The 26,662-nt window shown below is 39.5% G+C and overlaps 1 protein-coding gene across 3 annotated transcripts; it reads left to right on the top strand.

The window, feature by feature from the left end:
• The first annotated feature begins 224 nt into the window (after positions 1 to 224).
• lpin1a (lipin 1a) lies at positions 225 to 24,237 on the top strand. 3 transcript variants are annotated; one of them, XM_079667213.1, is made up of 24 exons: positions 225 to 434; positions 8,110 to 8,310; positions 8,684 to 8,779; positions 11,241 to 11,337; positions 11,423 to 11,639; positions 13,727 to 13,801; positions 13,986 to 14,084; positions 14,303 to 14,411; positions 14,857 to 15,085; positions 15,434 to 15,586; positions 15,689 to 15,782; positions 16,291 to 16,505; positions 16,685 to 16,778; positions 17,194 to 17,263; positions 17,825 to 17,911; positions 18,511 to 18,603; positions 18,781 to 18,845; positions 18,933 to 19,071; positions 19,729 to 19,877; positions 20,083 to 20,169; positions 20,406 to 20,558; positions 20,834 to 20,948; positions 21,097 to 21,200; positions 21,319 to 24,237. In XM_079667213.1, exons 1-24 carry the CDS (start codon positions 363 to 365, stop codon positions 21,479 to 21,481), a joined length of 2,976 nt encoding a protein of 991 aa, XP_079523339.1. In that variant the 5' UTR covers positions 225 to 362; the 3' UTR covers positions 21,482 to 24,237. The 3 variants fall into 3 exon arrangements, with proteins under 3 accessions (XP_079523339.1, XP_079523341.1, XP_079523340.1); XM_079667214.1 differs by lacking the exon at positions 225 to 434 and adding an exon at positions 5,678 to 5,837; XM_079667215.1 differs by lacking the exon at positions 17,825 to 17,911 and having other exon boundaries at positions 226 to 434.
• Positions 24,238 to 26,662: the final 2,425 nt, after the last annotated feature.

The raw sequence follows: 26,662 nt of genomic DNA, 5'->3' as shown, positions 1-26,662 counted from the left end.
AACAAATATGCAGCATGCCGTTGTCATATGTTTTCAATTTCCACAAATCCATCATGTTTGTGTCTGGGGGGGGGGGGGGATGTGTGTGTGTGCACCAGTAGCAGTAGTATAGTCCAGTAGCTCCTGACCCTCTCAGATTTCCTCCAAGTATTCCATTCCAAGAAACCACTTGTTGATCATTTTAGTCTAAAACACTCACTGCAAGTTGCACAAGCATCAACTACTCAGATTGACAGATTGAAGTCTTAAGTCAGGGGACTCGTCCTGAAAGAGCAGAGCTTTCCCATCATTTAAAGAGATTTTAACCAGAATTAGAAGTAGGATCTTCAAACAGCAATCTACATCAGTCAAGACATGGAGCCATGGCCCACATGGAAGAGCAAGACTTCAGCAGCCACAGTGAGGAGGACAGCCTCAACGGCAGCTGGACTTGGGTAACAACATTTAAATAACAGTATTTTGTCTTATAATCATTTTATCTTGTATTTGTATTGTGCCAATCTTATTGCCCTATTACCTATACACTCATAAAAGATAGAAAAGCATCACTGTACACCTGTGTTGTCTAAATGCAGAAAACTGCACTTAAATGCAACGACTGCATACAAACAGTGGCAGGGAATTTGTCCTGGTTTTCCCATGTTCCACTGGAGTAGTTGCAGAAAAATGCTGAGCTAAGCAGAGCTAAATAATAGCTATAAAGAAAAGTGGAACTAAGGGAAATGATGGGATTGACTTTATAGAGAGAGGCAAAGAAAATAAGTGTACTGTAAATTGTTACTAAGAATAATCTCTAATAGTAAAACTTTGACATGAGGGTTTTTTTTAAATATAGAAAAGGAAGGATAAGGAGGGTCCACCTGACTGGTCTTAAGTTGCTTTCCAAGAATAAAGCCCATGTCCTTAAAAACACTGAGATCAAATGACCCTCCCATTCAGTTCATGTGCAAGTGTGAGAAAGAGTGTGTGTCTTTGAGTGTGTCCTTCTGCTTCACTTAAATGCCAGTTCCCAGTTTGGTTCATGGAGTTTGTTTGTGTGCAGTATGACCATATGCTGAATCAACAGCTCATATCTCTGCATGACCTCAAGCCCACATGGGTACTTTTAAAGGCATACACCTCAGCTAGCCAAGCTATTACATAACAGTCCCAGCATGCAGAGGCCTGTTTTAGTGTCTATGTGCACTCAGGCAGCACCTCCACATTTTCTCCCCCTCATTTAGATTATATCTGCCTGAAGTTTCCATCATTTTGTCCTTCTGGTTAACATCAGTCTTCTATTTATTATTTTAATAGTCTTACAATTTGGAGGTAAAAATGTGAATGCGAACATAAACTGTGGAACAGCAAACTGCATGTAACCCTAATGATCGAGCACTTTATGTCGTCAGGCAGTCATACTGTTTTACACTCTAATTAATTCAAGCATTTAAGACATTTCCGATAAACAATGTCACAATATCTATATTTGCACAGACAAAAATATGACTTGTTTTTGGAGCTAATAACCCTTAGAATCCAACAAAAGATTGGATGTTGTTATTCCTGTAAGTGAGCTGGTGGCCACGTGATGTGGGGTTTTTTCTCGTTATAATAGGTGACGAATGTCCCTATTTTGGGTCAATGTATAGCGTTGCATGATGATTATTAATCATAAAGCAACTGTTTGTATCTGGATTGTTCATTTAAGTCATGACATCCATTATGGCATTAGTAAGGGAAGTGTCATGCATCCATTTCTTGCCCTTTGAAGCCATACAATTAGATTGTTCTCAAGCCCTAAAGGCATGCCTCAGAACTCCATACTGGGCAGGTTCAATAGTGCATTTGCAATGTATGGCTCAGGCCACCCTCTGATTGGCTGATGCAGCCCATCCCCTAAGTAACACCCTCATCTCCGTGGTGATAGAAATAATGCATTCCTGATCTCAGAGTGGGTTCTTGGGAGAGATCGGGCTCCTTCTACCTCAGCAAAACACTTTCTCCTTCCTATCTCTCTCCTCTCTCACACATGTCTGAGATGAGCGACACTGCTGGAGGGTGGCTGGAGAACATATCCCCACAACTCAAGTACACATACTGTAAACAAACAGACGCATGCATGTAAACAAACAACCAAATTCCTGAAATTACCCAAAGCGTTTATCAGTGTTTACAATGCAATCTCCTTGAATATGCTTCTGTTTGATTCAAATGAGTTAAAAAATGTAAGGGGGCTAAAACCAGGTATAATTTCATATCTCATTTAAAATGGGTCCAAACTATTTTAGTGCAGGTAAAGCTCTTTAATTATACTATACCATATAACTATAATAATTATTATAGAAATGATCTTGTCACATGAGAATATTGACACCTGTAGGTGAATTGAGTCTTCAGCCTGAGCTATTTAGCTTAGCTTAGCATGAAATGTGAAAACAAGGGGAAACAGCTAGACAAACTTTGTTTTTTGTACGGATTAAACAAACAAAACATTATGTTCATTAGTGACTTTAAGAGGTGCTGTTAGGTTGACTTTGTTACTGGTCATTGAAATGAGAAAGCAAGCTATCCACCTATCTCCAGTCCTTGTGCTAATACAAGCTAACCATACCATACAACAAAATAAGCTAGAAACCATCTTCTCATTTAACTCCAGTCTATCATAATTTACTTTAGAGTTTAGACGATACAAATTAAAAGATGACTTTGTAGAGTTATTACTGTGTTTACGTAACCTCTGTAAATCAATTAAACCAGTTCCTCTGTCACACCTGAACTTTCTGTCTTTGTCACACAACCACACACATATTGACATTCTGCAAATTCTTTCTCTAGCCCACTCGCCTATCTCCATATTCTCTGAATGTTTCCCCCTCTCTTCCCCCCCCCCCCCTCTCCCCCTCTAGTTGGCTTCTTGTTGCTCCCCGATGAATGACTCAGTTCTTGGAAAACCCAACACGTGTGTTCTTGTTCCCTGTCTGGCTAGCATAGTGTGAGCATTAGGGAGTGTGTGTGTGTGTGTGTGTGTGTGTGTGTGTGTGTGTGTGTGTGTGTGTGTGTGTGTGTGTGTGTGTGTGTGTGTGTGTGTGTGTGTGTGTGTGTGTTTGAGTTTGAGTTCATGAGCAACACTAAAGCGAATAGTCACATCACATGATCAACAGTTACGCAGTGCAAATGTACACACACACACACACACACACACACACACACACACACACACACACACACACACACACACACACACACACACACACACAAACACACACACACGCACAAACACACGCACACACACACACACACACACACAAACACACACACGCACAAACACACGCACACACACACACTAAAACAATTATATCACATTCCTCGAAAGAAATGTTGCCTTCTGCTCTTGCATGTCGAGAAAGTTACTATGTAGCCCTCATTTGTGTGTGTGTGTGTGTGTGTGTGTGTGTGTGTGTGTGTGTGTGTGTGTGTGTGTGTGTGTGTGTGTGTGTGTGTGTGTGTTTGTGTGTGTTTGTGTGTGTGTGCGTGTGTGCGTGTGTGCGTGCGTGTGTGTGTGTGTGTGTGTGTGTGTGTGTGTGTGTGTGTGTGTGTGTGTGTGTGTGTGTGTGGGGGTGTGTGTGTGTGTGTGTGTGTGTGTGTGTGTGTGTGTGTGTGTGTGTGTGTGTGTGTGTGTGTGTGTGTGTGTGTGTGTAAATGTGTTAAACAACTCTCTGAGAATTACAATAGTAACAAAGAGAAGCGGGAGAAGTTGGATCTGCTTGTAACTGGTGGGGTTGGTTCTCAGAACGATTGAGAAACAGCAGAGTGACACCATGAGACTGTGCCGGGGAGACAAACTGTTGTGTTTGCTTGTCTAAAGCTGGAACTTTGTCCTGGTTCGACTCTTAGCACCTTACATAACTGTACTATAATCTGACAACAGTTAAGAATAACACTTTACATTACATATCATTTGTTAGACGCTTTTATCAAACATTTTGTTGGTCTATCTAATCTATACAGAAGAAATCCTTGATTTGAAAGTAATTGATGGACTTTTGGTTTGAAGCCATGCATTAAGTAAAGCTAAGGGATACAATGATAAAAGGCTTTCCTTGCACAGACTATGCTCAAGAGCATTGTTAGTTTTTGCAGCATGATACCTTGAAATAAAGAACCTTGAACCTATTTGTAGGTGAACATTTTCATATTCTTTTATACATTTAATTAAGTCTGGTTTGCCTCTTGGCACCATACTGACGTCACACAGATCTTCATGTCTTTCTGTTTCTGTAGCAGTGACAGTGACTGTGTCTATTTCTGTAAAGGACATATTTATATATGTACGAGTACATACGCCATAGCAGTACTCTAGTAAAGGCTATATATTCTTCTCAGGCTTCTCTTAGTCTGTAACTCTGACATTTGTAATCAGCTGGCATAGGGAGGCCATTACACTAATGATTGAAATACTGTTGGCTTTTTACTATAGTAATGTAGTGTTATAGTGAAATGTATAATAGAATAGTATTTTATATATACAGTACTATTCTATTATACATTTCACTATAACACTACATTGTTATTATTTGCTATAAGTAGATGCATTATGTTCCAAATAACATTTAAATGTCTCTCTGATAGGAATAGCTTGACAATTTGAGCCCTTTTGCCAAGAGTTATATAATAAGATCAGTCCTACTCTCATTTCAGGTGCGTTGTATCAATCTTCTTAGCTAAAGGCATATGCAAGAAAGCAAACAAGACATAACTGCCAAACAATTTTTTTTATCTAATATTTTAATTGTGGCTCAAATCAAACTTACTGAAACCATGTTATTCCACATACAGATGGGGGTACAATGTAGCATCTGGATAATTTGGGATAATGGACCGAGTCCAAATTGGATATGTTACACTAAATTAAATAAGCTTTTCATTCTGATCTCGTTGCCATTCACTACAGTGAAGTCTGCCATTTGATTATCAATCTTAAAACAAAAATGAATGTCTTGGTGCTGCCTGGATGTGTCGTGGCAGGTGGGTAAATTTACATTTTGAAAACTGAGACAACTACACCCTCAAGTCTTCCTAATGTCACTGCTATTCTTGTCTCATCTGCCCCAAATACTTGACTTGTATTTCTTTAGAATAAGAACAAGATTTGTTCTAACTGTGGTCTTTTATCGGATATAGATAGGAAGAAATATATGCCAAACACTTACATATAATTTTCTGCAAGTGCTTTTTTAGAATTTAGCAAACTATGTGGCTCCTATTTCTTATGCAAACTTTTAATATATAGGCCTACTTTATATAGTGTATTTTTTCGTTTGGACTTGGTTTTTACATGTTATTTATTGTGTGTTATGAAAACGATAGAGAATATAATTTCTTATTGGACTTGTGAGGCCAAACTAATAATAAAGGGTTATGGTAGATTTTCTGTTCAGTAATAAAGCCATTCATTATAAGTTAAACGTAAAACAAATTAAAATAATTGAAAACAAATATTAACGCAGGGTTAAATACATCATAGAACATCAACAACACTACCAAGACACTATAGCCATAGTAAATCTTACTGTGCTAATACATATTAACGATTTTTAGAGGGAAATATTCAGTCACCATTATGTGACATCAGCACCGGCTCAGCCAATCAGATCGCTCTGTTCGTACAGCCCCTGTACATGTGGGAGGACTGTTTTTAACTGCGGTTAAAAAGCATAGCAGCCTCGAGCAGAGTCAAGATCAAATGTGAGGAAAGCCTTTACAGACAATAATGAATCTGCAGGCTATCATGTAACGGATTAACCCTGCAGAGCACGTTTTGGTGGAAAAATTGAAGAGCCAGATCAATAAATAATGTAAGTACTGTATGCTTCACTGCACTGTACAGTAACGTGGCGTTAGGAAATTAAAAGGCATCATTGTTTACTATGCATTCAGTGTTTTTTCCTAGTCGGTTAAATGAAGGGTTTGCAGTGTTTACAGTGTGCGAGTGTTTGAATGAAACTCCGGAGAAGAGCCTCACCCCGTGCGCAGATGTTTACATGTTTGCTCCAAGGCCACGCAGGACTATCGCTTCATGAACCACATGTGTTCAGCCTCAGCGTAGGCGCGTTCATGTCACATTTCCCTATTTATAGACGATATGGTTATACATGAGTAGAAAAATATATGTTTAAACGATCTCTGATTGTTCTTGTAGCCATTGGCTTGTAATCCCAGTGTTTGCCTGCTGCTTCAGTCGCATTAAATTGATATAGGCTAATTGGATATTTATCATAATCTGTCTGTAAATCCATCTGTGTTTATATGTGCTGATCTCATTATCTGTGCTGCTGCAGTCAGAGTGACACTGGAGGATTATATTAAAAAAATAAAAAAAGAATAACCTTGTTGTTGTTTCCTAATCGCCTCAGATAAAACAGAATTTATTTTTCTGCAATAATAATTAATACAGAAATCGCAGTGCATTACGTTGAATGACCGATGAGTTGTCTCGTGATTGGCTGTTATATAATAAGGAAGCATTGTGATTGGCTAATACGAAAAGTTTTCCTAGAAAAGTGGGAGAGGCTTTGGTTATATGTGTGTGTGTGTGTGTGTGTGTGTGTGTGTGTGTGTGTGTGTGTGTGTGTGTGTGTGTGTGTGTGTGTGTGTGTGTGTGTGTGTGTGTGTGTGTGTGTGTGTGTGTGTGTGTGTGTGTGTGTGTGTGTGTGTGTGTGTGTGTGTGTGTGTGTTCACGTGGTCAATGTTGACAGTGATATCAGGTTTGTGGCATGTCCAAGAATGAGTGTATGTTCGAGTGTGATTGTGAGAGAAAGAAAATAAATACCATGGGGTCAAACAATTATGTAATAATGGTCAAACAGTCCCACTCCCAGTTATTGAGCAACGAGCACACTAGGAGATTAAAGGGTAATTTCACTCGAATGACAAACTAAAATAACAGCCATATTTTTACGTGTCAAGCCATTCGGGTAACTTTTCTTTTTAATTTCAAAGCATTAAAATACTTGTCCAGAAACAGTGCCAGTTTAGAGAAATTGTCCCTAGGAAAAGCAACATTACATTTGAGTTAGAAGATATATTTCTTGATCTCAAGGACATATTTAATTTGATTCAAGCAGAGGTACAATGGAACTCAGTCTGAACAGAGTGTATTCATTTGTTTAATAAAATAGTTTTTATTATCACAGGCTGATCAACACAAGTCATAGTTGAGTGTCTCACTTTTCTTCGATGTAAACAAACCAAACTCGTTACATGATGTTCTCACGTGGTCTGCCAAAAATATTGAGCCATCTGTCACTTTGGCTTGCTTTAATAATAAGCACACGCAGGTGTCCGGTGGAGATTTGAAGGGCAGTTTGTTACACAGATAAGAAACTGATGTCATTTTTGTTTTTGTTTCTATATATCTCCCCCCAATTTCCTGTTAAAATAAACTAACATTATCCATTTCCCCCAGTCTCCCTTCTTCCTCTGCTTCCCTTTTCTTAACTCTCACTTACTTATTTATGGCTCTCTTCCCCCGTATTTTTTCCCGTTCTCTTCTACCTCTTTCTTTCTTAATGGTTGTGTCTACTCGGTCTCTTTATCTCATCATTGTGCATTGTATTCTATGAAAATATGGTAACCCTGTGGTCCAAAAGGACCATTAGCTGCTGTACATGCAATTTAGTTAGACATGGCCTTTTTCTTTTAAATACACCTAAAGTCTTTCTTTGTTCAGGTAATTTTTTCAGGCTTTGTTATCCCTGATGTGTCAAATCCATGCACCAACATATCAACACTAGTCAAAACCACAAAGAAAACCCATACTCAGCTACGTCACCAGTATGCTGTCATTGTTTATGGTTCCAGAAGAGATTGCAAAGTTGGCTGGCTTATGAAGGCAGTAATTGGATTTAGTGGATCAATAATGTTTTTCAATGTGGCAGGGAGACCTTGTGGTTACATAAAACATCCCATCTGTCAAACTCCTACAGCTAATAGGTCCATGCACTACCATGTGCATACATTAAATGCCTTACAATTTAAGGTTTCATAAACAAAAGAAGTACAACTTTTTTTTTGTGGGAAAATAATTAACCATACATTTCTCTCTCTTGTGTTCCTGCCTGTCTCCAGCTACAGACCATGAACTATGTGGGTCAGTTGGCAGGACAGGTGTTTGTGCAGGTCAAGGAGCTTTACAGGGGACTCAACCCTGCAACTCTGTCAGGATGTATAGATGTCATCGTGGTCCGGCAGCCCGATGGCACCCTGAAGTGCTCCCCCTTCCACGTCCGCTTCGGCAAGATGGGTGTGCTGCGGTCCAGTGAGAAACTGGTGAGATTACAGGGTGCTGCCTACATCACACTTTCTCGTTAGTCACACTTGTATCCTGACTACAGTATTGAAGCAAAGGCGGAACAAGTTGTGAGGACAGAAGGTCATGACATAAGTTTTAATCAATGTTCAGACATTTTCATTTGGTAAAAACGTTGCAGCAAAATTCTGATGACATTCTACAGTCTGAGTATTGCTATTGGAAAGTTAAAAGTGACGGATTTCACACAAACACATGCTATCTGTAAGATAACACAGATATTCATTTACAAAACTTGCACTTACTAAATGTTAACACAATATCACAAATAAAGGATTTATTCATGATAAAAGGGTTTTAAACATGCTTAAAGATCATGATTCTCTCCTGCAGGTTGACATCGAAATTAACGGAGAGCCGGTGAGTTTGCACATGAAGCTGGGAGAGAATGGAGAGGCCTTCTTTGTCAAAGAAACTGAAAACACGATGGTAAGTGATGATTGACAGAGTCGTTTCTATGAGTCAGTAAACACACACAAATATAGGATGGAACATAACGTACTGACATGAAGGTCTTAGAGGCTAAACTAAAATAAACTTAAAAGATTATTTATTTTCTAATGAAAATTCACTCTATTCATCTGAACTCCACTGCTGGTAGAGTTACTGTGCAAGAGTTCAGGGTTCAGTCCTAAATAGGGATACATAAACCAGAAATGTATGCACGTACAGCACCATGAATCACATAATGTGTTTTTCTGTGTTTGCTATGAGATATGCACCCAGAAACCGCGTTCTCATTCCTCTTTTCATATTGGGGCCATAGGACACCGCCTCAATGTCATTGACTAGATGGATATTATTGGTCGTGTATGAATAGGATTATGAAAAAGTATTTGCAATCCGTGTCAAAGCCTTTGCCCCCTGTTTTGCTCCAATCCTCTGAAGTAGAATACATATTCTTTTCATCATAATAAATGAGTCTAACTCAGTGCCATGCAGCTGTAATACAGTATATGTCACATGGAAGTGGGCACTGCACAAATAGAGCAGAAACAACCTGACGGGCAAACATTCCCTTTTGTTTTGACAACTGATTCTGTAAAGTGATAGGCGAGGATGCATGGGAAGTTAAAGGGTCAGGGGCCTGGGGGGGGGGTACTCGTCTGAAGGAAACAAGAATGAGTGGTGAGCATGATTGGAGCTGGAAATGTTCCCCAATTAGGAATTATTCTGAGAAGAACTCAAACCTGATCTGAGGGATTACTTTGGTCTGACATGGGTGCTCTAAAGAGGGGGTCCTGCAAGAATATTTGAATTCCTTCGTCCTTTATGGGAAATTAAAGTACTTTTAATTGAATGTCTGTCTCTTTGGCCATCTATATCCCACTGTTTGGGCATAATCTCGCCTTGACCCAACGTTTCCTCTGGAAAGTGGAAAACCAGGGGTCTATTTATAACTCGGGCAAATTCACCTCTGTACAGTCTGTCGCACTGAGACTGCACTCTGAAACTGCCGGTCACTGATCTGAGTGCCAGACAGACGAGACGGTTCGGCACACAGAGAGTGTGAAATAGGAACAGGACAAACTGCACATACAAAATGTAATGTAGAGTATTGAAGCACAGATAAACATGCAAGGAATGAAACACTTTTCAGTCAGATATAGCAGCTTGATGATTGTCAGTTTCAGTTTTACATGTATTATCTTCCATCAGTGTTTTTGATGTATCTCACTTTTATGAATGGAAAAAGATTTACTGCATTTATACGGCAACTATTTGGCATCAAGCCAAATCTCCTGGGAGTCTTCTATCCAACTTGCCCTTTACTAAATTGGAGGACTTGTTAGGGCTTGTGTATGGCAATAAGATCTTTCAAGGGAAACATTTACCAAATGTTCCAGGAAGATGTAATCATCAGGCTAGAACATCAGGATCTCTGAATACCTGTGGTAATACAATCCACATGTTGTAATGAATCTTGATTTGGTTTAGTTGAAATCCCTTTCAGGTGAAAAAAGACAATTAAAGGTGTTTGTTTTCATTATTTCTGCTGTGCACAAAGCTGTTTTGGTAGATGCATTTGTCTCCAAAGATATACAAAACCGAATTCTTACATGTCCCATTCTGCAAGATTGTGTATGTTCCCAGCATATATTGCTCTGAACAGATAAGTTGTCACCTGGCATATTGCACATCCTAACCACTGTCCCTTTACTCACCCCTCACATTGACTTTGACTGTGTTGGACTGTGTCATGACACGTGAACTGCAAGACATGTGTCAGTCTGCAGACCGGATCATCTCCTTATCTTTCCCTGTTACTATCTGGCTCTCTGTCTCTAAGAGATTTAACTAATCTGAGCTCAACCTCAACATCAAACCAGATTATGTGGATTTGTATCGGTGGGGGATCTGTTTCATTAAACAGTAAGACTTCAATTCCACAATACGTATGTTTTTGTGGTATAAATAATATGCATTTGGATTTGTTTTAAAGATAGTTGCACGGTAACAATAATGGCGTTATGTGTCGGTTGTCCCAACACTCTGTTCTTAATATCTCAACAAACATTACATGGATATATATCATGGATTACATAGAAATTGTGTCTTAAATTTAAATGTGAAAACATCGTTGCTGGTGAACATCAATTGCATAGAAGGTAAACCAATGATGGTAAACATTATACCTGCTTGAAATGGTTAGCATATTCATTGCTAGTAGCTCAAAACACCCCTGCTGCTTACTACAGCTACTGTAGAGCATACTCTTTATCTTCTACCCCACTACTGTATATCTTCTATCTTCTTCCCAATGATTTCACTCCAAATTCCCTTTGTTTTAAATAAAATATAGTTGATTTAAATCAGAGTTTGAAGGGAATTACGGATGTTTACACTATAGATTACCTCATATTATCATGTCAAGTTTTTGTGTTTACAGGAAATAGTCCCGTCCTACCTTGCGACCTCACCCATCGTGTCGACTGGTGCAGAGTTAATGGAGTCCCAGCTGGGGAGGGGCACTTTCCGTCACCATGGTAGGCCCTCTTAAAAATACATTTGGTAATTTGTGTAAATGCGTATGTGCTAACAGTTTTCATTGCAATCTCTCACATGGCATAGACACCATCCCCTGCGGTTCACTTCCTGTCCAGAGCCTGGGACTGCTGCAAAGTGATGGGGGGATGATAAAGAAGAGGAGGAAGAGGAGGAGGAAGGCACGACCAGAGGCAGGTGGAGGAGGAGGGAGGAGAGAGGAGAGTGATGAAGAGTTCTCGGAGGACCAGGACATGTTTACTATTGACCTGAGCTCTGACGAGGAGAGAGAGGGTGACAGCAGGTGTGTGTATGTGTGTGTACATGATATGTTGTTGGATTGTGTGTTTCAGTTTGAACAATTTAGGTGTTAATGTTTGAGAGAGGAGTTATTAAAACCACAGTCACTCTGTTCCATTGCTGTAGTAAACAACCTCAATGGGCTCTTCTCAACATTCACAATGATGGTTGTTAAGTAGATGAACCACTGCCAATAGTTGTGTTAAGCATAAAGACTGTGTTGTTATGTGTTTCATGCATGAATGAGTGTAAGTGGGTTTTCCAGCAATTTAAAAGAGGGCATGTGCATTTCAGCGCATGAAACAGAAGACATTGGAATGTTTCCATATATAGCAATGTAGATGGCAGTGTCCCCCTCTTTGGGTTAGTCTGTAATTATCTCCACAGCTTTTGGATTGATGCCATGGTATTCAACAACAACAATCATGCCCCCTTAAGGATGAGCTGTAATGACTTTGGTGATCTAGCGCCATCATCAGGTCCAGGTTTGTAACAAAATATTGGTGCCTGCAATCAAGGGTGTAACTTTGGTTTGAGAAGTGGGGGGGACACAAAACAGTGGGTCCTCCGCAATGAAACATCGTTCTCAATTTAATTCCATTTCCTGCCTTTCTAGAAATATATTAGGGACTATGGTGTTAACTAATCCATGAAAAATGTGTAGTGTAACGAGTGCGCAAATTTATCTAGTATCCTCTCTATGTGAGTTTGTTTTATTTGTGATGACCTCACATCCTCTGGGGGGGGGCTTCTAATCTCTGTTAGCTCCGAGCTAGCACCAGATGCTAACAGCAACCCCGTAGCTCTCTCTGTCTCTCTCTGTCTCTATCTCTGTCTCTGTCTCTGTCTCTCTGTATCTCTCTGTATCTCTCTCTGTCTCTCTCTCTCTGTCTCTCTCTCTGTATCTCTCTCTGTCTCTCTCTCTCTGTCTCTCTCTCTCTGTATCTCTCTCTGTCTTTCTCTGTCTGTCTTTCTGCCTCTCTCTCACACAAAATGCGCTCATGCCACGCACACACAGACGCTCCCCCGTGAAGATGACCCCTTGCGTAAAAAATAATAATAAGCACATTTGAAAAGTGGGGGGGAAATTACGCCCATGCCTGCAATAACAATGGCTTTCCATATCTCAGCTGTATTTGTGTGTTGTGCTTATTTTCAAAGGTCAGTATGCTAACATGGTAAACTGATATGTGAATATGGTAGATAAAACACCTGCTGACAATAAGCATCTTAGAATTGTACTTGTTACAAAGATTAGCCTTCTCCAAATAACAATGCTTATTGTTAAAGAGCAACAATTAAAGTTGAAAAAGGAGCATCTTTGGACAATTTAACACTCGAAAGCGTAGCCATCCTTCTTCACTGGGTTGCGTGGTTTGTTCAGATTTGATCTACAGTGACCTAAAAAATTGTTATTGAATTCTGATTAAAATATGACTAAATCCTTATTGGGGCAAGTATGTGAAATCATCTTTCTCCAAGTGAGACCAACCCACCTCAGACAATGGGGAAAAAAGAAATACCAAATATTTCCGTAGAAATTATCAAAGACAATTGAGAATTATGTTTTCCGAGCCTTATACCACATCTTTCTAAATTCTGTAAAATCATTCCAATTTCTCAAATAAAACTCTTAGGAACAGTTGAGGGAGATGCAATGAATGGGTTTGTCTGCATGTTAGTGTTTATGTATGTGTGTGAAACCTTTGAAAGCCAGCTCAGCTTGTGGGTTGCGCTCCAGGGATTCTTCCTGTTCCCACAGTGCTTTGTGTGTCTTTGAAATAAATACCTTTTTTTTTTTTAAAGAAGCTCACCACTAGGGCAAGAGCTCTCTAGAAACCCTCGAGGAGATGTAAGAATGTGTGTTTATCTCATGTGGTGCCTCATACTGTACTCTGTTTGGTTGTGCTCAAACAAACGTTTCGTGAATTTTTTATGAGCATAAGCAAATCCCTTGTTTGACTTTGATTGGACTTGCACTTACACTGTGTTTTTATAGTATGGTGTGTGCACAGGCTTTGAAATGCGTGTTTGCATACAGTAAGAATGTCATCTCAATGCATGTGTGTATGTGTGTGTATTTGTGTTCAGACCTGTGTACGGTGATCTGGGGTCTATAGCCAACACGCTCACACACCCCAGCACTGACTGGATCCGTTCACAGAGGTATTACTTACTCACTACACTTTATGATTAACTTATCTTCTTATGTTGTCTAACTGTCTGTCAAACTTTTTTTTCCTTCCTTTGATTTCATTCGGGTCACATTTCTACAAAGCATCCTCAATGTTTTCAGTTTGATAATAATTCAAATTCACTGTCTTCTTTCTGTGTTTGTATCTTTCCGTAGTCATGGGATCAAGACGGTGGAGATGCTCTCCATCCCTTCAGCCTGTGGTCTGTCCATCTCTTGTCCTCAGCAGACCTCTCACTTCCCCCCCCACGTTAGGTACCACTTTCAATGTTCCGCTCTCTGAATGCTGCTAATAAAATTATTCACGAATGGACGTAAAGCTTAATGTTTGCAGGAAGTAAAACTTATTTAAATAATTGTAATTATAATTTCTGCTTTACTTAATCTTAGTATTCTAAAATGTAATATATATTTTAAAGATGGTATATCTGTTAAACTACGGGGTACAAACTGGTGTTAATCTATTTTTCCAGCGGCCTCGACGATTCTAGGTCATCAACACCGATGAGCGACTCAGAGCTATCCAATCAGAAAAACCCTGAGATTTTGTGGACCTGGGGGGAGCTGCCACAAGCTGCCCAGGTGAAAAATACTTCAGGACTCGCAAGGCTATAAGCCATGGGGTATTCTCAAAGCTCATTGATTTACATAATAATGTAAATAGAAGATGCTAGGCACATAACCACCCTTAAAATACAAATGTTACTACATGCCTTTGTTTTTGTAAAGTACGGATTTAACAAACGAGATATCATGTAATTATTAGTGTGCTTTAAAGGTGCGTGTAAGTCTTTTGTTTTACCTTTAGACAGAATCCTTTCAGCTGTTTCTCCCAAAATGTCTTCATAAGCTAACAGGCTGCTGGCTTCAGTAACACATGAGAGTGGGATCAACCTTCTCATCTTAAAAGAGAAAACATATATTAGGGTCCCAAAATGTAATAATGGAAATAAGTAAATATAAAAACAGAACATACTTGAGATATATACAAATAATGTAAAGTCACCCCTTTCTCTTTCTTTCATAGCCGGCCTTCCTGACTGACCACCAGAAGCAGCACCCTCCCCCAGTGGTCTCCATCCCGGTGTCTTCCAGCACACATTTTAGAACCATCCATGACACGGGACCCCCCTCCCTCAATCTCTACGCTACCCAGCCAGGGGAGTCTGCTGCTCACAGTGAGAACAAGGACACCGAAGAAAGCAAAAGTGGAGCCAGGGCCGGACTAACTATGACGACTGTGGACAGGCCTGGAGGTGAGCATGGTCGTAATCTGGAAGACAGAATAGTATTATCTGCAAGCCTAGAACATTACAGTTGAGTAAATTGTATTATCTAGCTACCTTTAAAACCCTTTATTATGTACTTTAAACTTCTGGAGGTCAGTAAAGTGGCCCTTTACTGACCTCCAGTGGTGGTTTACTTTTTAAAGTTACTGTTTTTTTTGTTGAAAATGTCACTTCTGAATTAATCAAATGAGAAAAGGATTGTAGAATTTCCTAAATCCTTGTGGACAGTTCTCAAATGAACCTTATGTATCAGTGACCCATGAGCTTGTTTTATACAAGCGTTTCACTTTTTCACTTTCTTTTTCTTTCCTGTAGTTGGAGAGGTGGAAAATGTTGGGCAGTCTTGTGCGGAGATTGAGGGTTTATCAGCCAGCTCAGTGTCTCCCAGGATTCTCATTGATCATCTTGAAGAAGGTGGGGCTGGAGAAAGTCCCATCAGATCAACTGATTCACCATCCAAGAGGAAAGGTACCAGTATCTCAAACAGTATAAAGGATTTTCTTGTACTTAAAAATGTCTATATGCTTCATTATCATGCTGATGGTGCTGTGTAATTTTGTATTTTATTAGAAAAAAGAAGCCAACACCTTGGCGCTGATGGCATTTACCTGGATGACATCACAGAGCTGCAGCCTGAAGTAGCTGCTCTCTACTTCCCTAAAAGGTTCAGTGACAAACATAATCATGCACCGAAAATTTCATGTGCATGCTTTGATAGCAGTAAAGTGACTTACTCCAGCAAAATACACCCACCTTAAGGCTTTTATGTTTGGTAATACACCCACTGAGTTCCTAGGCAGGATTCTTTGACATTATGTTATTCCTTTCCTGCTTTACAAATGTAATCAATAACTTGTTCAATATTTTATAGGGATTTATGGCAATAGCTAACCACCACAGCATTACATTTATCCAGCTGACACTTTTATCCAAACAAAGCAGCCATAACCATTTGGGTACAACCCCATAGTGCATGATCAGGCAAGTTCTTAATATCTAGTTATTTGTTACTGTATTTCAAATATGCCGATCTACCTCAGGTGCTACATTTAGAGACATTATGAACTATTATCAAACATTTTTTTTTTTATGGGCCTAGATGCAGTCATGATCACAACACCAGATGTCACAGATGTATCTGTTTGAGAGCGTATGTATTTCTCTCTCCTCAGTGACGGTGGCAGCAGCTCCATGAGAGGCGACTCTGAGTTGATGATGATGGGAATAGGGAGCGCAAATCAGTCCCCCCATTCAGAGGGCAGCAGTGGGATGGGCAGCAGTGGGATGGACAGCGGTGTTGACAGTTTGTCCGACCACATAGGGGACCTGCCTCATGTTTCCATCTCTTTGTGTGGAGGACTCACTGACAACAGAGAGATCACAAGAGGTAGGACAAGTAATGTGCAAGAGGGAAGGACAAAGGGGAAACACTTCGTTCAATTTAAACTTATTTCCCTGTTCTTTGTTTTTAAACATGTGTATGTGTGTGTGTGTGTGTGTGTGTGTGTGTGTGTGTGTGTGTGTGTGTGTGTGTGTGTGTGTGTGTGTGTGTGTTTTATGTCACAGATCAGTTCCAGGAGAGAGCAATTTCCTACAAGCAGTTTTCGGAAAACCCTTCTCTTATCGATGACCCCAACCTGGTTGTCAAGATAGGAAACAAGTATGTACCGATATATTCATTATGGAAGGTTAATACACATTTTGTCTGCCCTATGCTGCACTACAAATTGAGCTTCCAAATGAATAGTTGGGCTTTTTGTGAAATGTGCATATTGGCGTGATTTCCTGAAGGTTGATAAGAGGATCTATGCCATCTTTAATGTATATACCTTAGATATGAAGTTATTGCTAGCAGCTGGTTAGCATAACTTAGCACACATACTAGAAACCTGGAGAAAAAAGTCTCCCTCTAGCCAAAGTTATCTCAATCGGCTCACTGGCACCTCATAAACTTTTGTCAAGAAAGCTGATTAGGGTGATAATCCCTCATTTAGAAATAAATATGACACCTGTTTTTGTTAGATATACATTTGAGTTTTTAAAGACCATTTATAGCTCTCGGTCATTGCTTTTAGGTACTACAACTGGAACACAGCAGCTCCTGTCATGCTGGCAATGCAGGTTTATCAGAAACCACTGCCCCAGGTAAGACCACCACAGTCAGACACAATACTTGTATATTGTAGGATTGAAATGAACCATTAGTAGTTGCAACATAATTGTCTTTCAGTGTAAAGTTATACAGCTTAGTCATAATTGTGTTAAAGTCTTTTCTTTGATTACACCATTGTTATATTGTTAGATGGTGTGGTGTAAGTGTTCTGCGACCCTGCATCACTTTTTATTCTGCACTTACAGCATTTAGCATACATATACATTTTCCCTATCTGATGTGTCACTTCAGTGTTCTCTTTTGCCAGTGTCCAGGCTTCCTTTTATGAAACAAATTGATTATTTACACTCACTGTGTTGGATAAAGAGAACTTTTTGATGGATATTCCCTATGATATAACTGGAATCGGCTTTTTATAAACAGGAGCGCTAACATGAAAGCTGCCAGTCCTACACAACAGTGACATTTGCCTTTAAATCTTACTGTTTTTATAACACAATAATGATGTAATGTCTTTATCCCCCCTATTTTTTTCTTTTATTTACACTTTTTTCTTCCCTTCCATCATTCATCCGATTTTTCTGTGTGCTAAGTGTTGGTGTTTGAGTTACGTGTTTTCTGCTTTTGGCCTCTTCTCATACTGCCTCCCTGGTCTTTTTGGCTCCAGTCCTTCCCAACCTGTATGATACTTTTCTTGGGAGTTGGTCAGGGCATGTGTGTGTGTGTGTGTGTGTGTGTGTGTGTGTGTGTGTGTGTCTGTCTGTCTGTCTGTCTGTCTGTCTGTCTGTCTGTCTGTCTGTCTGTCTGTCTGTCTGTCTGTCTGTCTGTCTCTCTGTCTGTCTGTCTGTCTGTCGGTCTGTCTGTCTGTCGGTTTCTCTGTCTGTCTGTCTGTCTGTCTGTCTGTCTGTCTGTCTGTCTGTCTGTCTGTCTGTCTGTCTGTCTGTCTGTCTGTCTGTCTGTCGGTCGGTCGGTCTGTCTGTCTGCTGTGTCTTGTGGCACTTTTCCCCACTGCTATCCAGGCACAATCTTCAGCCATCTCTCTTTACTTTGCGTCCTTTGTTTACGTGCCGTTGAATTCTCACCTGTGCCTTTATTTGGTGATTTAGTTGCATTTCATTGTCATTTGCAATGTGTTGTTTAATTATTTTCTTGTGAGCTATCTGTTCATGTATTTATGGGTGTACCTGTAGTTCCTGCTTCACTTTGATTCCATTATTTCTGTCAGTTTTGAGTTACATTTCCAGTCAGTTTTGAGTTGTATATGCATGGTTTTCTTCAGGCCTCAGTGGAGAACATCATGAAGGAGAAGATGCCAAAGAAAGGAGGACGCTGGTGGTTCTCATGGAGGAGCCGGAACAGCGACTCCAAATCAGTAAGTTCCAGGATCCACATTATTTGTGGTTGTAAGCCTTTATTATCTACTCAGTAAATCTAGTCAGTGGAGGGAAAGGGATAAATGGAAATGTTGGGGGCCATGTTTGTTCCTTACATCAACAAAAGCAACAATATTTCACCCGATTAAGTGACCTTTGACCTTTCTGCACTTCAGGAATCAGTGACGGATGGGGGGGGAGACAGTGGAGAGAGCTCACTCACAATGCCCTCAATGAACAGGTGACAGACCCTTTTTAGCATAAAACAACATATATCTCTTCATTCTCATCAGTTTTCATATTTGTCATTACAATTGTTTGTCTTCAGCACAAAGGATGAGTCATCCTCTAGTGATGAGGACAACAGATCGTCCAATCAGGCATCAGGATCCTGCCAGCCGGAGCCCCTCATGAGTCCTGGGAGCGTCTTTTACAAGAAGACTCTTCGGCTCAACTCAGAGCAGCTGGTATGCATTACTACAGTTGGTTTTATTAACCTTAATGCGGATAAAGTATGCACACACGTTTATGGCCGCTCTAAAACTCTGTAGCAACTTATTACATATTGCACTATATGGCATGAAGTACATACATTACCTACGCTTACATACCAAACGTCAATCTTTAAATGTTTTTTAAAAAGAGTGAAAACATGTTGCTTTTTGGGTTACACTCTCTATCCAATGGGGCTCCAAACAGTTTAATCGGAGGCTCAGTGAATGGGAAAATGGTTTGAGGGAGAGCCCATAATCTCAGACCCAGATTCAATGTATCTTAAAATGAATAATGGTATTCTAATATTTTGTCTAAAGAAATTGAATCAGAATTCCTGATGATTTTTGTGTCATTGCATGTGTTTCCTACCTGCACTATATAACAAGCTTAACACTGTATATCAAATTAACTTTCATAATTTGAATGTGTCTTTGCTTTCCTCTTTGTGTAATAATGTGTATGTGTGTGTGTGTGTGTGTGTGTGTGTGTGTTTGTGTGTGTGTGTGTGTGTGTGTGTGTGTGTGTGTGTGTGTGTGTGTGTGTGTGTGTGTGTGTGTGTGTGTGTGTGTGTGTGTGTGTGTGTGTGTGTGTGTGTGTGTGTGTGTGTGTGTGTGTGTGTGTGTTTACAGGCTAGCCTGCAGCTGAAAGAGGGAGCCAATGAAGTGGTGTTCAGTGTGACCACTCAGTATCAGGGCACATGTCGCTGCCATGGCACAATCTATCTGTGGAGCTGGGATGACAAGATAGTTATCTCTGATATAGATGGAACCATCACCAGGTAATGGAAAGCAAGACTGTCTCCCTGTCGTTGTTATAATCCAATAGGAAGGAAATTAACAAAGCCGCCTGTGACAGAAGGAAGTTCAGTTTCAACTTTTCACCACTAGATGTCAGGCTTTACATAGATTTAGTGTCGGTGATGTGTCTCTACTTCCAGTAAAGAGGTGTATCTGTATTGATGTTGTGGCGTTGCCTCTCTGTAGGTCAGACACGCTGGGTCACATCCTCCCTACTCTGGGTAAAGACTGGACCCACCAGGGTATCGCTCGGTTCTACCACAAAGTCAGCCAGTGAGTGCTGCTTTACAATCTCCACACTGCTTACATACAGTATTGATGTTGTTAAGCTAAGGACATTTTAGAATACAAATGTAAGCTTCTACATTACAAATATCCGATATATGTGTTTAGTTATTTTTGCTTTAACAGACATATAATAGCATCTTAGTAGTGAATCCTTGTTAAATCTGAATACACAAATGTTGAAGCTTGGTAAATGTGTGTCTTTGTCTCTCTCTCTGTCACAGGAATGGATATAAATTCATGTTTTGCTCGGCGAGGGCCATTGGTATGGCTGACATGACGCGAGGCTACCTGCACTGGGTCAATGAAAGGGGAACCATGCTGCCTATGGGCCCGGTGCTGCTCAGCCCCAGCAGCCTTTTCTCTGCTTTGCACAGGTCAGACACGCACCACATGTACACAAATGTAGTAATCAGGATTCATATGGGCTTTAGCCATACAAAAATAGCCTCAGCAATGAATAATAGTAATTATAATTTGATGATTAAAAAGATTGTTTTTCACCAGCAGCATGTATATATACGCACAAACAACACAAACCGTCATGTGCACATATTGTAACTAGAACTTTAGGGTTTTTCATGCATTTCACTCAGTCTTCTTCTTCTATTGCCTAACACATCGTTTATGTGTTTACTGTCATGTTGTGTAGGGAGGTGATTGAGAAGAAACCAGAGAAGTTTAAGATTGAGTGTCTCTCAGACATAAAGCAACTGTTCTACCCCAACACTGAGCCTTTCTACGCTGCTTTTGGAAACAGAGCTACGGTGAGAGGGTTCACTTGTCTGCTCTTTATTCAAAGGGAATAATTTGTAATAGTAATTATTTGTACGCATAATTTTAAATCAAATATTTCAGCATTGTCACAATTTGTTGCCAACACTTACCCTTGGCAGTGATGCTTTGTAATTTCAGGATGTGTATTCTTATAAGGAGGTGGGCGTTCCTCTGAACAGGATTTTCACTGTCAATCCCAAGGGGGAGCTGATACAGGAGCATGCCAAAACCAATATCTCCTCGTAAGCTATGCTCTTTGTTTCACTTGATTTCCATCATATGATCTGACTATGGACACATATGTACACATGTTTGACTGTCTGGTTAAAGGTTGGAATCGTCTGTGTCTCTCCCTCTCAGCTATGTGCGTCTGTGCGAGATGGTCGATCATGACTTTCCGCGCCTAGCTCCAAATGAAGACCTTCCCCGCTCCGACACCTTCGACCAGTGCTACTGGAACAAAGAACTTCCTGAAGGCACTGACGAGCAAGATGAAGAGCCACAGCCCCTTGAGGCAAGCTGAGGAACCCCCTTCACGCTGTGGTCAGTGGTTTCAGGGTTCATTGTGTAGCTCATGTCCACAGGACATGAAGCACTTATCCAAGAGCTGTTCCTGATGAATGAAAGCTTCTTGGCTTCTTCAAGGATCAAAGACTTAGAAGATAGGTAACTACTGATTCAAGTCACTTATTGTGATTTCTATATCCAACATAAACAATCCACCTTGCCATCATTCAACAGTGACAACACAAAAAACAAAAAAAGTATTTAACTGATTATTTTCCCGGATAAGTGCACAACACAGACTCACGTATTAAAAATATGAAGGTGCACTGACTCATAGACACACACGCAAGCAGCACACAAAAGTAAATCATGTAAAAGCATTCCATTGGACTACATTGCAGAGCAGAAGTACATTATGCTTACATTTGGCTGGTTCCCACTCTCTACTTCATCCCATACTACTATTAATTCACACTGGAGGTTAAAACAAGCTGCCACAATACTATGGGTGACAATGATGATAGTTATTGTTATCTTTCACCAAATGGCTTGTATATTCTGGTATCAATATCGAGTCATCCCTACTTTTATCCCCTGAAATATTAAGTAATAAGAATGGCACTTTGTTAATTGAATAGTACTAATACTACTTTTGCAGAAATGTTGCTGTAACCAAACAGAGATTTTAAACAAGAAGCCTCCAAAAGTGTTAACATAATATAAATGACATACAATTCAGCCTGTTGGTGCATTACTCATTTTAATCTTTTAATGAACAGTGGCTTTTTTTACCCATCGTAAACAGACACCTGGTTGCAGTTTGACCTGGTCTAGTATAGTGACTGTAGTTATTATTAAGTACAAAAAATACCACAATACATTACAGTGAAAACATCCAGTACATGCAAAAACAGCACAGAAAGTGTTTCTAGTGTTCCCTTGTGTGCCGAACACCTTTGCAGGTCCAGATAAATGTGTGTGTGGACCGTGCTACTGTGAAAAATGTTCTAACTTCAATACTCAAGATCAATGCAGGTCAATGCAAAATACCTGTGTGTGTTCTTTATGTCTGTTTTTATATGTTCAAGTTAACACAGGTGATATACTAGAATGTAGTCTATACATAACTCAGAGTGTATGTTATATAATAACTAATGCTCATCAATGCAATGACTGCTGATTTTAAGTTTTGTGAAGTTGTTAATGCACTGAACAATATACTTTTTATGTGGAGCACTTATCTGTAAAGGAGAACAGCATGGTGAAATAGGTTGAGGTTTGACTCGACACATTTCTTTCAGTCATTTTTACATTTTCTTTTCATTTGTAATCATGTTTATGTTGCCATCCGTTGATCAAATAACACTTATTGTATTGGATTTATTCAAATGGAGGCGTTTATTTTTACCACATGTCTAACTTAAAATGGGGGAAACCACTGTAACTCATGAATAACATTATTTTATTTGAACATATGAAGTGAATATTTAAGCTCTGCTAAACTCTTGAGAGCTGATATATTGTCTAATATACTTTGTTACTGGTTCTCATTTAGTACTCACAGCTATTGTATGTTTTATTATGAATCTGTTTTTAAACCTGCCACCTCTCGTTGCACTGAGAGGGGGTAGTTTCATCATGTGACCACTTCAGCAAGAGAACAACATGCAGTATTTTAGGAAAGACAATAGGTGACTTTCTTGTCTCCTTGCGGGTGTCATGTCAGCTGGTAATCATGTGTTATTTGTCAATTCATCTAATGCATCATAGGTATCAAGAGGGATATTAAAATGACAGCCAAACTTGTACTTTGTGTGAATGAAGATACTTTCAACCCCCAAAAAGTCTCTGTTTGTATTAAACTTAAATATTAGGTAGTTAAAAGCAGCTCTGAATGCCTTACATCTTCTTGTAAGGAGAGAAAATGCTACAACTCTTCAGATTTAAAGCAATTCACCAGATTTCAATAACAATTTAACCATTTAATTTGTAGTCAGATAGTAATGTGTCCTATATTGAAAAAAAGACATGAAATCAAAATGACAGAAGACTGAACTAGGATTGATTGTCTGTTATACTGCTATATAATCTTGGTGCATAGGATAGATATGTCTAATGCTGTGCTGTGATCGACAAAAAGAGAAACTAATCACCTTCATCTAAAATGTTTGATGTTCAAATGCCTTTTGGGAATCCAGTGTAAGTTGTACCAGATAAAAGACACAGAGGACGCATGCTGTTGTGATTCAAAGATGTGAATTGATGTGGATGTGATGATGATTGTCACCAGATTTTTGTAGGGAAGTATATGCCCTGTTATTTTTATAAGTATGTCAAACATGCACAGACAGGAAAACTTGTGATTATTTAAGCCAAACAAACCCTCTGATCCGTGTGAGGTCATTTAATTTGATAATCGTAAAATCTCTCTGCCTTTAATTCAAGCACAGAGATATACTTACTTTACAATTTCATATGGAAATAAGAAGTAAGAATTGATTTTTCCTCTTAATGAACACAATGCTCTTCCCCTTTTTTTAAGTAAATCATCTGTTTTGATGATTTTCACCTGATTCTTTCTGTGAAAGATCGTATGAACTCTTGACCAGATATCTGTCTCTGTGTTGACATGGATGTCGATCCGGTTTGCTTTCCCGTGTAAAGATTATGTTCAGGGCACCGTGAAGCAGCGTGCAAGCTACTGTCGACAACATAGTTTGAATAAATCTGTACAGTGGACACATTTTTCAATAAACTCAAAGGTGATTGCTACACTGTGTTTCACTTCCTTTTAACAGTTCTGCATATTAAGTACGTTTCACTTGTGATGACTTTGTTGACAAAGCTTTTGTTCATGTACAATTTTGAATACAAAGCTTTTCTTTTAAGGAAGCATGTTTTTGTATTGAAGTGTTGCACATATTGCAGAACAAATTTAAAATTATATGTAATGAAGCATGTTTAAACCGTGGTATTACTACCTTGGAATAATAATCCTTAGTAATGAGTGATCTTAAATTCAAGTTAATACAATTTACCAGGTTAATTTAATAAGACATAACAACAATTCCATTCTGATCACTTTAGAGCAGTGGTTCTCAACTGGTGGGTCGCAACCCAAAAGTGGGTCGCCGACCCATTTCGAGTGGGTCGCAGATGTATGAGTGAAGAAAAAAAGAATTGAAAAAAAGTCAAACTTTTATTTTGAAGGCACGATTATCTAACGCTGTGCATGCAGTCGGTGTTGGACTGGTACCGGAAACCATAAACCAGTGGGGGACGCGCAGAGGCATGACAGGGGGGGCTGCGAGAGACCAGGAGGAAAAATCATAATTTGAACAATTGATTCGAAAATAATATGATACAGTACAGTACTACTCTGCTCTGTGTGTGTGTGTGTGTGAAACTAGCCATTTTGTGTGCATGCGAGAGCGGGAGCGAGAGCGCACAGGTACCGGAGATCGTTGTTGTTAGCTTCTGGTGCTAGCGAGCTACGCTAACGGATATAAGGAGTTTTTTCAACAACAAAGTGGAGGAGAGTCCTCTCCTGTCAGACTGAGAGACTCAGTGAACTAAAGGACTCTCTCAGTGTTATCTCAGTGGGTATCAAACGTTTTGGTCACCATTAATGTAAACAATTATTTCCGAGGCACACCGCACACGTTTATATGATCATTATAGTTATAAAAAAATAAGACAATAAATGAAAACAGGTATGAAATATTATATGACAGTAAAAAAAGAATAAAGTTTGAAAGGGTGATTTGTAAAATATCCATAAAGAAAAAGTAAATCTGTTTACAGTTCTGTTTCATATGGGTGTTGAGAGAGGTATCCATAGATTTCTTCATTTTGCTCTCAAAGTGCACCATATTGATGCATTTAACTTCAATATTTAAAAATAAATCTTCCCAGGGGAGCTTGCCCCCGGACCCTCCTATGTGAGGTCCACACACCACCTATACAAATAGCACTTTACCCCTGCTTACATCTATATGCCTCGAGTCTTCATTGTAACTGTCTCACTGTGTATTTGCGTGGAGATTGTTGCAGTAGAAAATTCCACTGTAACGACCGGTACATTAATGGGAAACCCTAAATTCAAAGCATACTTTAGTTCTGTAAAGGGATATAAGGGATATACTGTACTTCACTTAATTAATATTGTATGCTGAAAAGACCAGTTGAGAACATATAGTTTAGAAGACACATTATTAAGAGCTCTGCACACTGTCAAACTTGCTGCACGCATTATGTAAACCTTCAAAAAATAATTTGTAAAACATCGTAATGCATAATGTTTATAGATGGTTTCCACATTTGTAAGCATTGATAAGTGTTAATCTAATTAACATGTATAGAGTCTTTACAAATTATGCCATTTATGTAGGTATTAAAGTAATCAGTTGCAACTTTAATTAGCAATACAAATAATGTTTAAGTCGGTAGTTCAATCTAATTATTGACTATGAACCATCTGTTGTAATTATACTGTATGTCTGGGTGGACCCGTTCAAATCCAGTTTTGGACAGTCTGCCGTGGTTCCATCCCATTTCAAAGTGTTGTTCGACGGAAGGGCGTGAAGGGCGTAACCCTCGGCGCACACTCAAATATCCAATCACAGAGCTTGAGGACTATCACGGGGTTTGTCAAGCGAAGCGGAGAGAATACTTACTTCCGGGTGTAAAATTCTCTAAAGCAACCTGAAGGACTCCAACTTGTGTTTATTAATCAAACAAATAAATAAACACAAGGATAATTATGTGTTATTGTTGTGTAAATAACAGTGTGTGGTTTAGAAAATAATACAAAATTAGAAGGAAAAAAAGAACGATTAAACAATACAGATTTCAGTATTCTGAGCCCCTACTCTCCCCATAACTGACGGCAACAAAAGTCCTACATTATTCAATTAAAATAAAGAAGTAAAAACAATAAGTGTGGCTTGGTATTGAGTAAGAAAAAGGTTGATAAACGCTGTGAGAATGGATCTGCGGAGAGCATTTCGCCGCGATCCCAACTCCTCTATTACCAACGTTCAGGGAGCTCTATGCAAGTCAATGGGACGCCCTGCCCGTTGAAAACGGACTTCCAAGGGGTACCCTGTACGTAATAGACTGACGGGGAGGGGCCCTGACCGTCCGTCAACATGTGACGGGTTGGGAGTGAGAAGAACGTGTTGTGCTTTTATGTAAA

Source organism: Notothenia rossii, assembly GCF_949606895.1.
Source record: "Notothenia rossii genome assembly, chromosome: 2".
In the NCBI taxonomy this organism is placed as follows: Eukaryota; Metazoa; Chordata; class Actinopteri; order Perciformes; family Nototheniidae; genus Notothenia; species Notothenia rossii.
This window is presented reverse-complemented; position numbering and strand designations above follow the sequence as displayed.

Bases quoted from the DNA above. Each gene is read 5' to 3' on its own strand.
- lpin1a (XM_079667213.1), top strand. From the start codon at position 363: ATGGCCCACATGGAAGAGCAAGACTTCAGCAGCCACAGTGAGGAGGAC. The intron at 15,587-15,688 runs GTACCAGTATCT...GTATTTTATTAG, and splicing joins TTCACCATCCAAGAGGAAAG to AAAAAAGAAGCCAACACCTT. The intron at 20,170-20,405 runs GTGAGTGCTGCT...TCTCTGTCACAG, and splicing joins TTCTACCACAAAGTCAGCCA to GAATGGATATAAATTCATGT.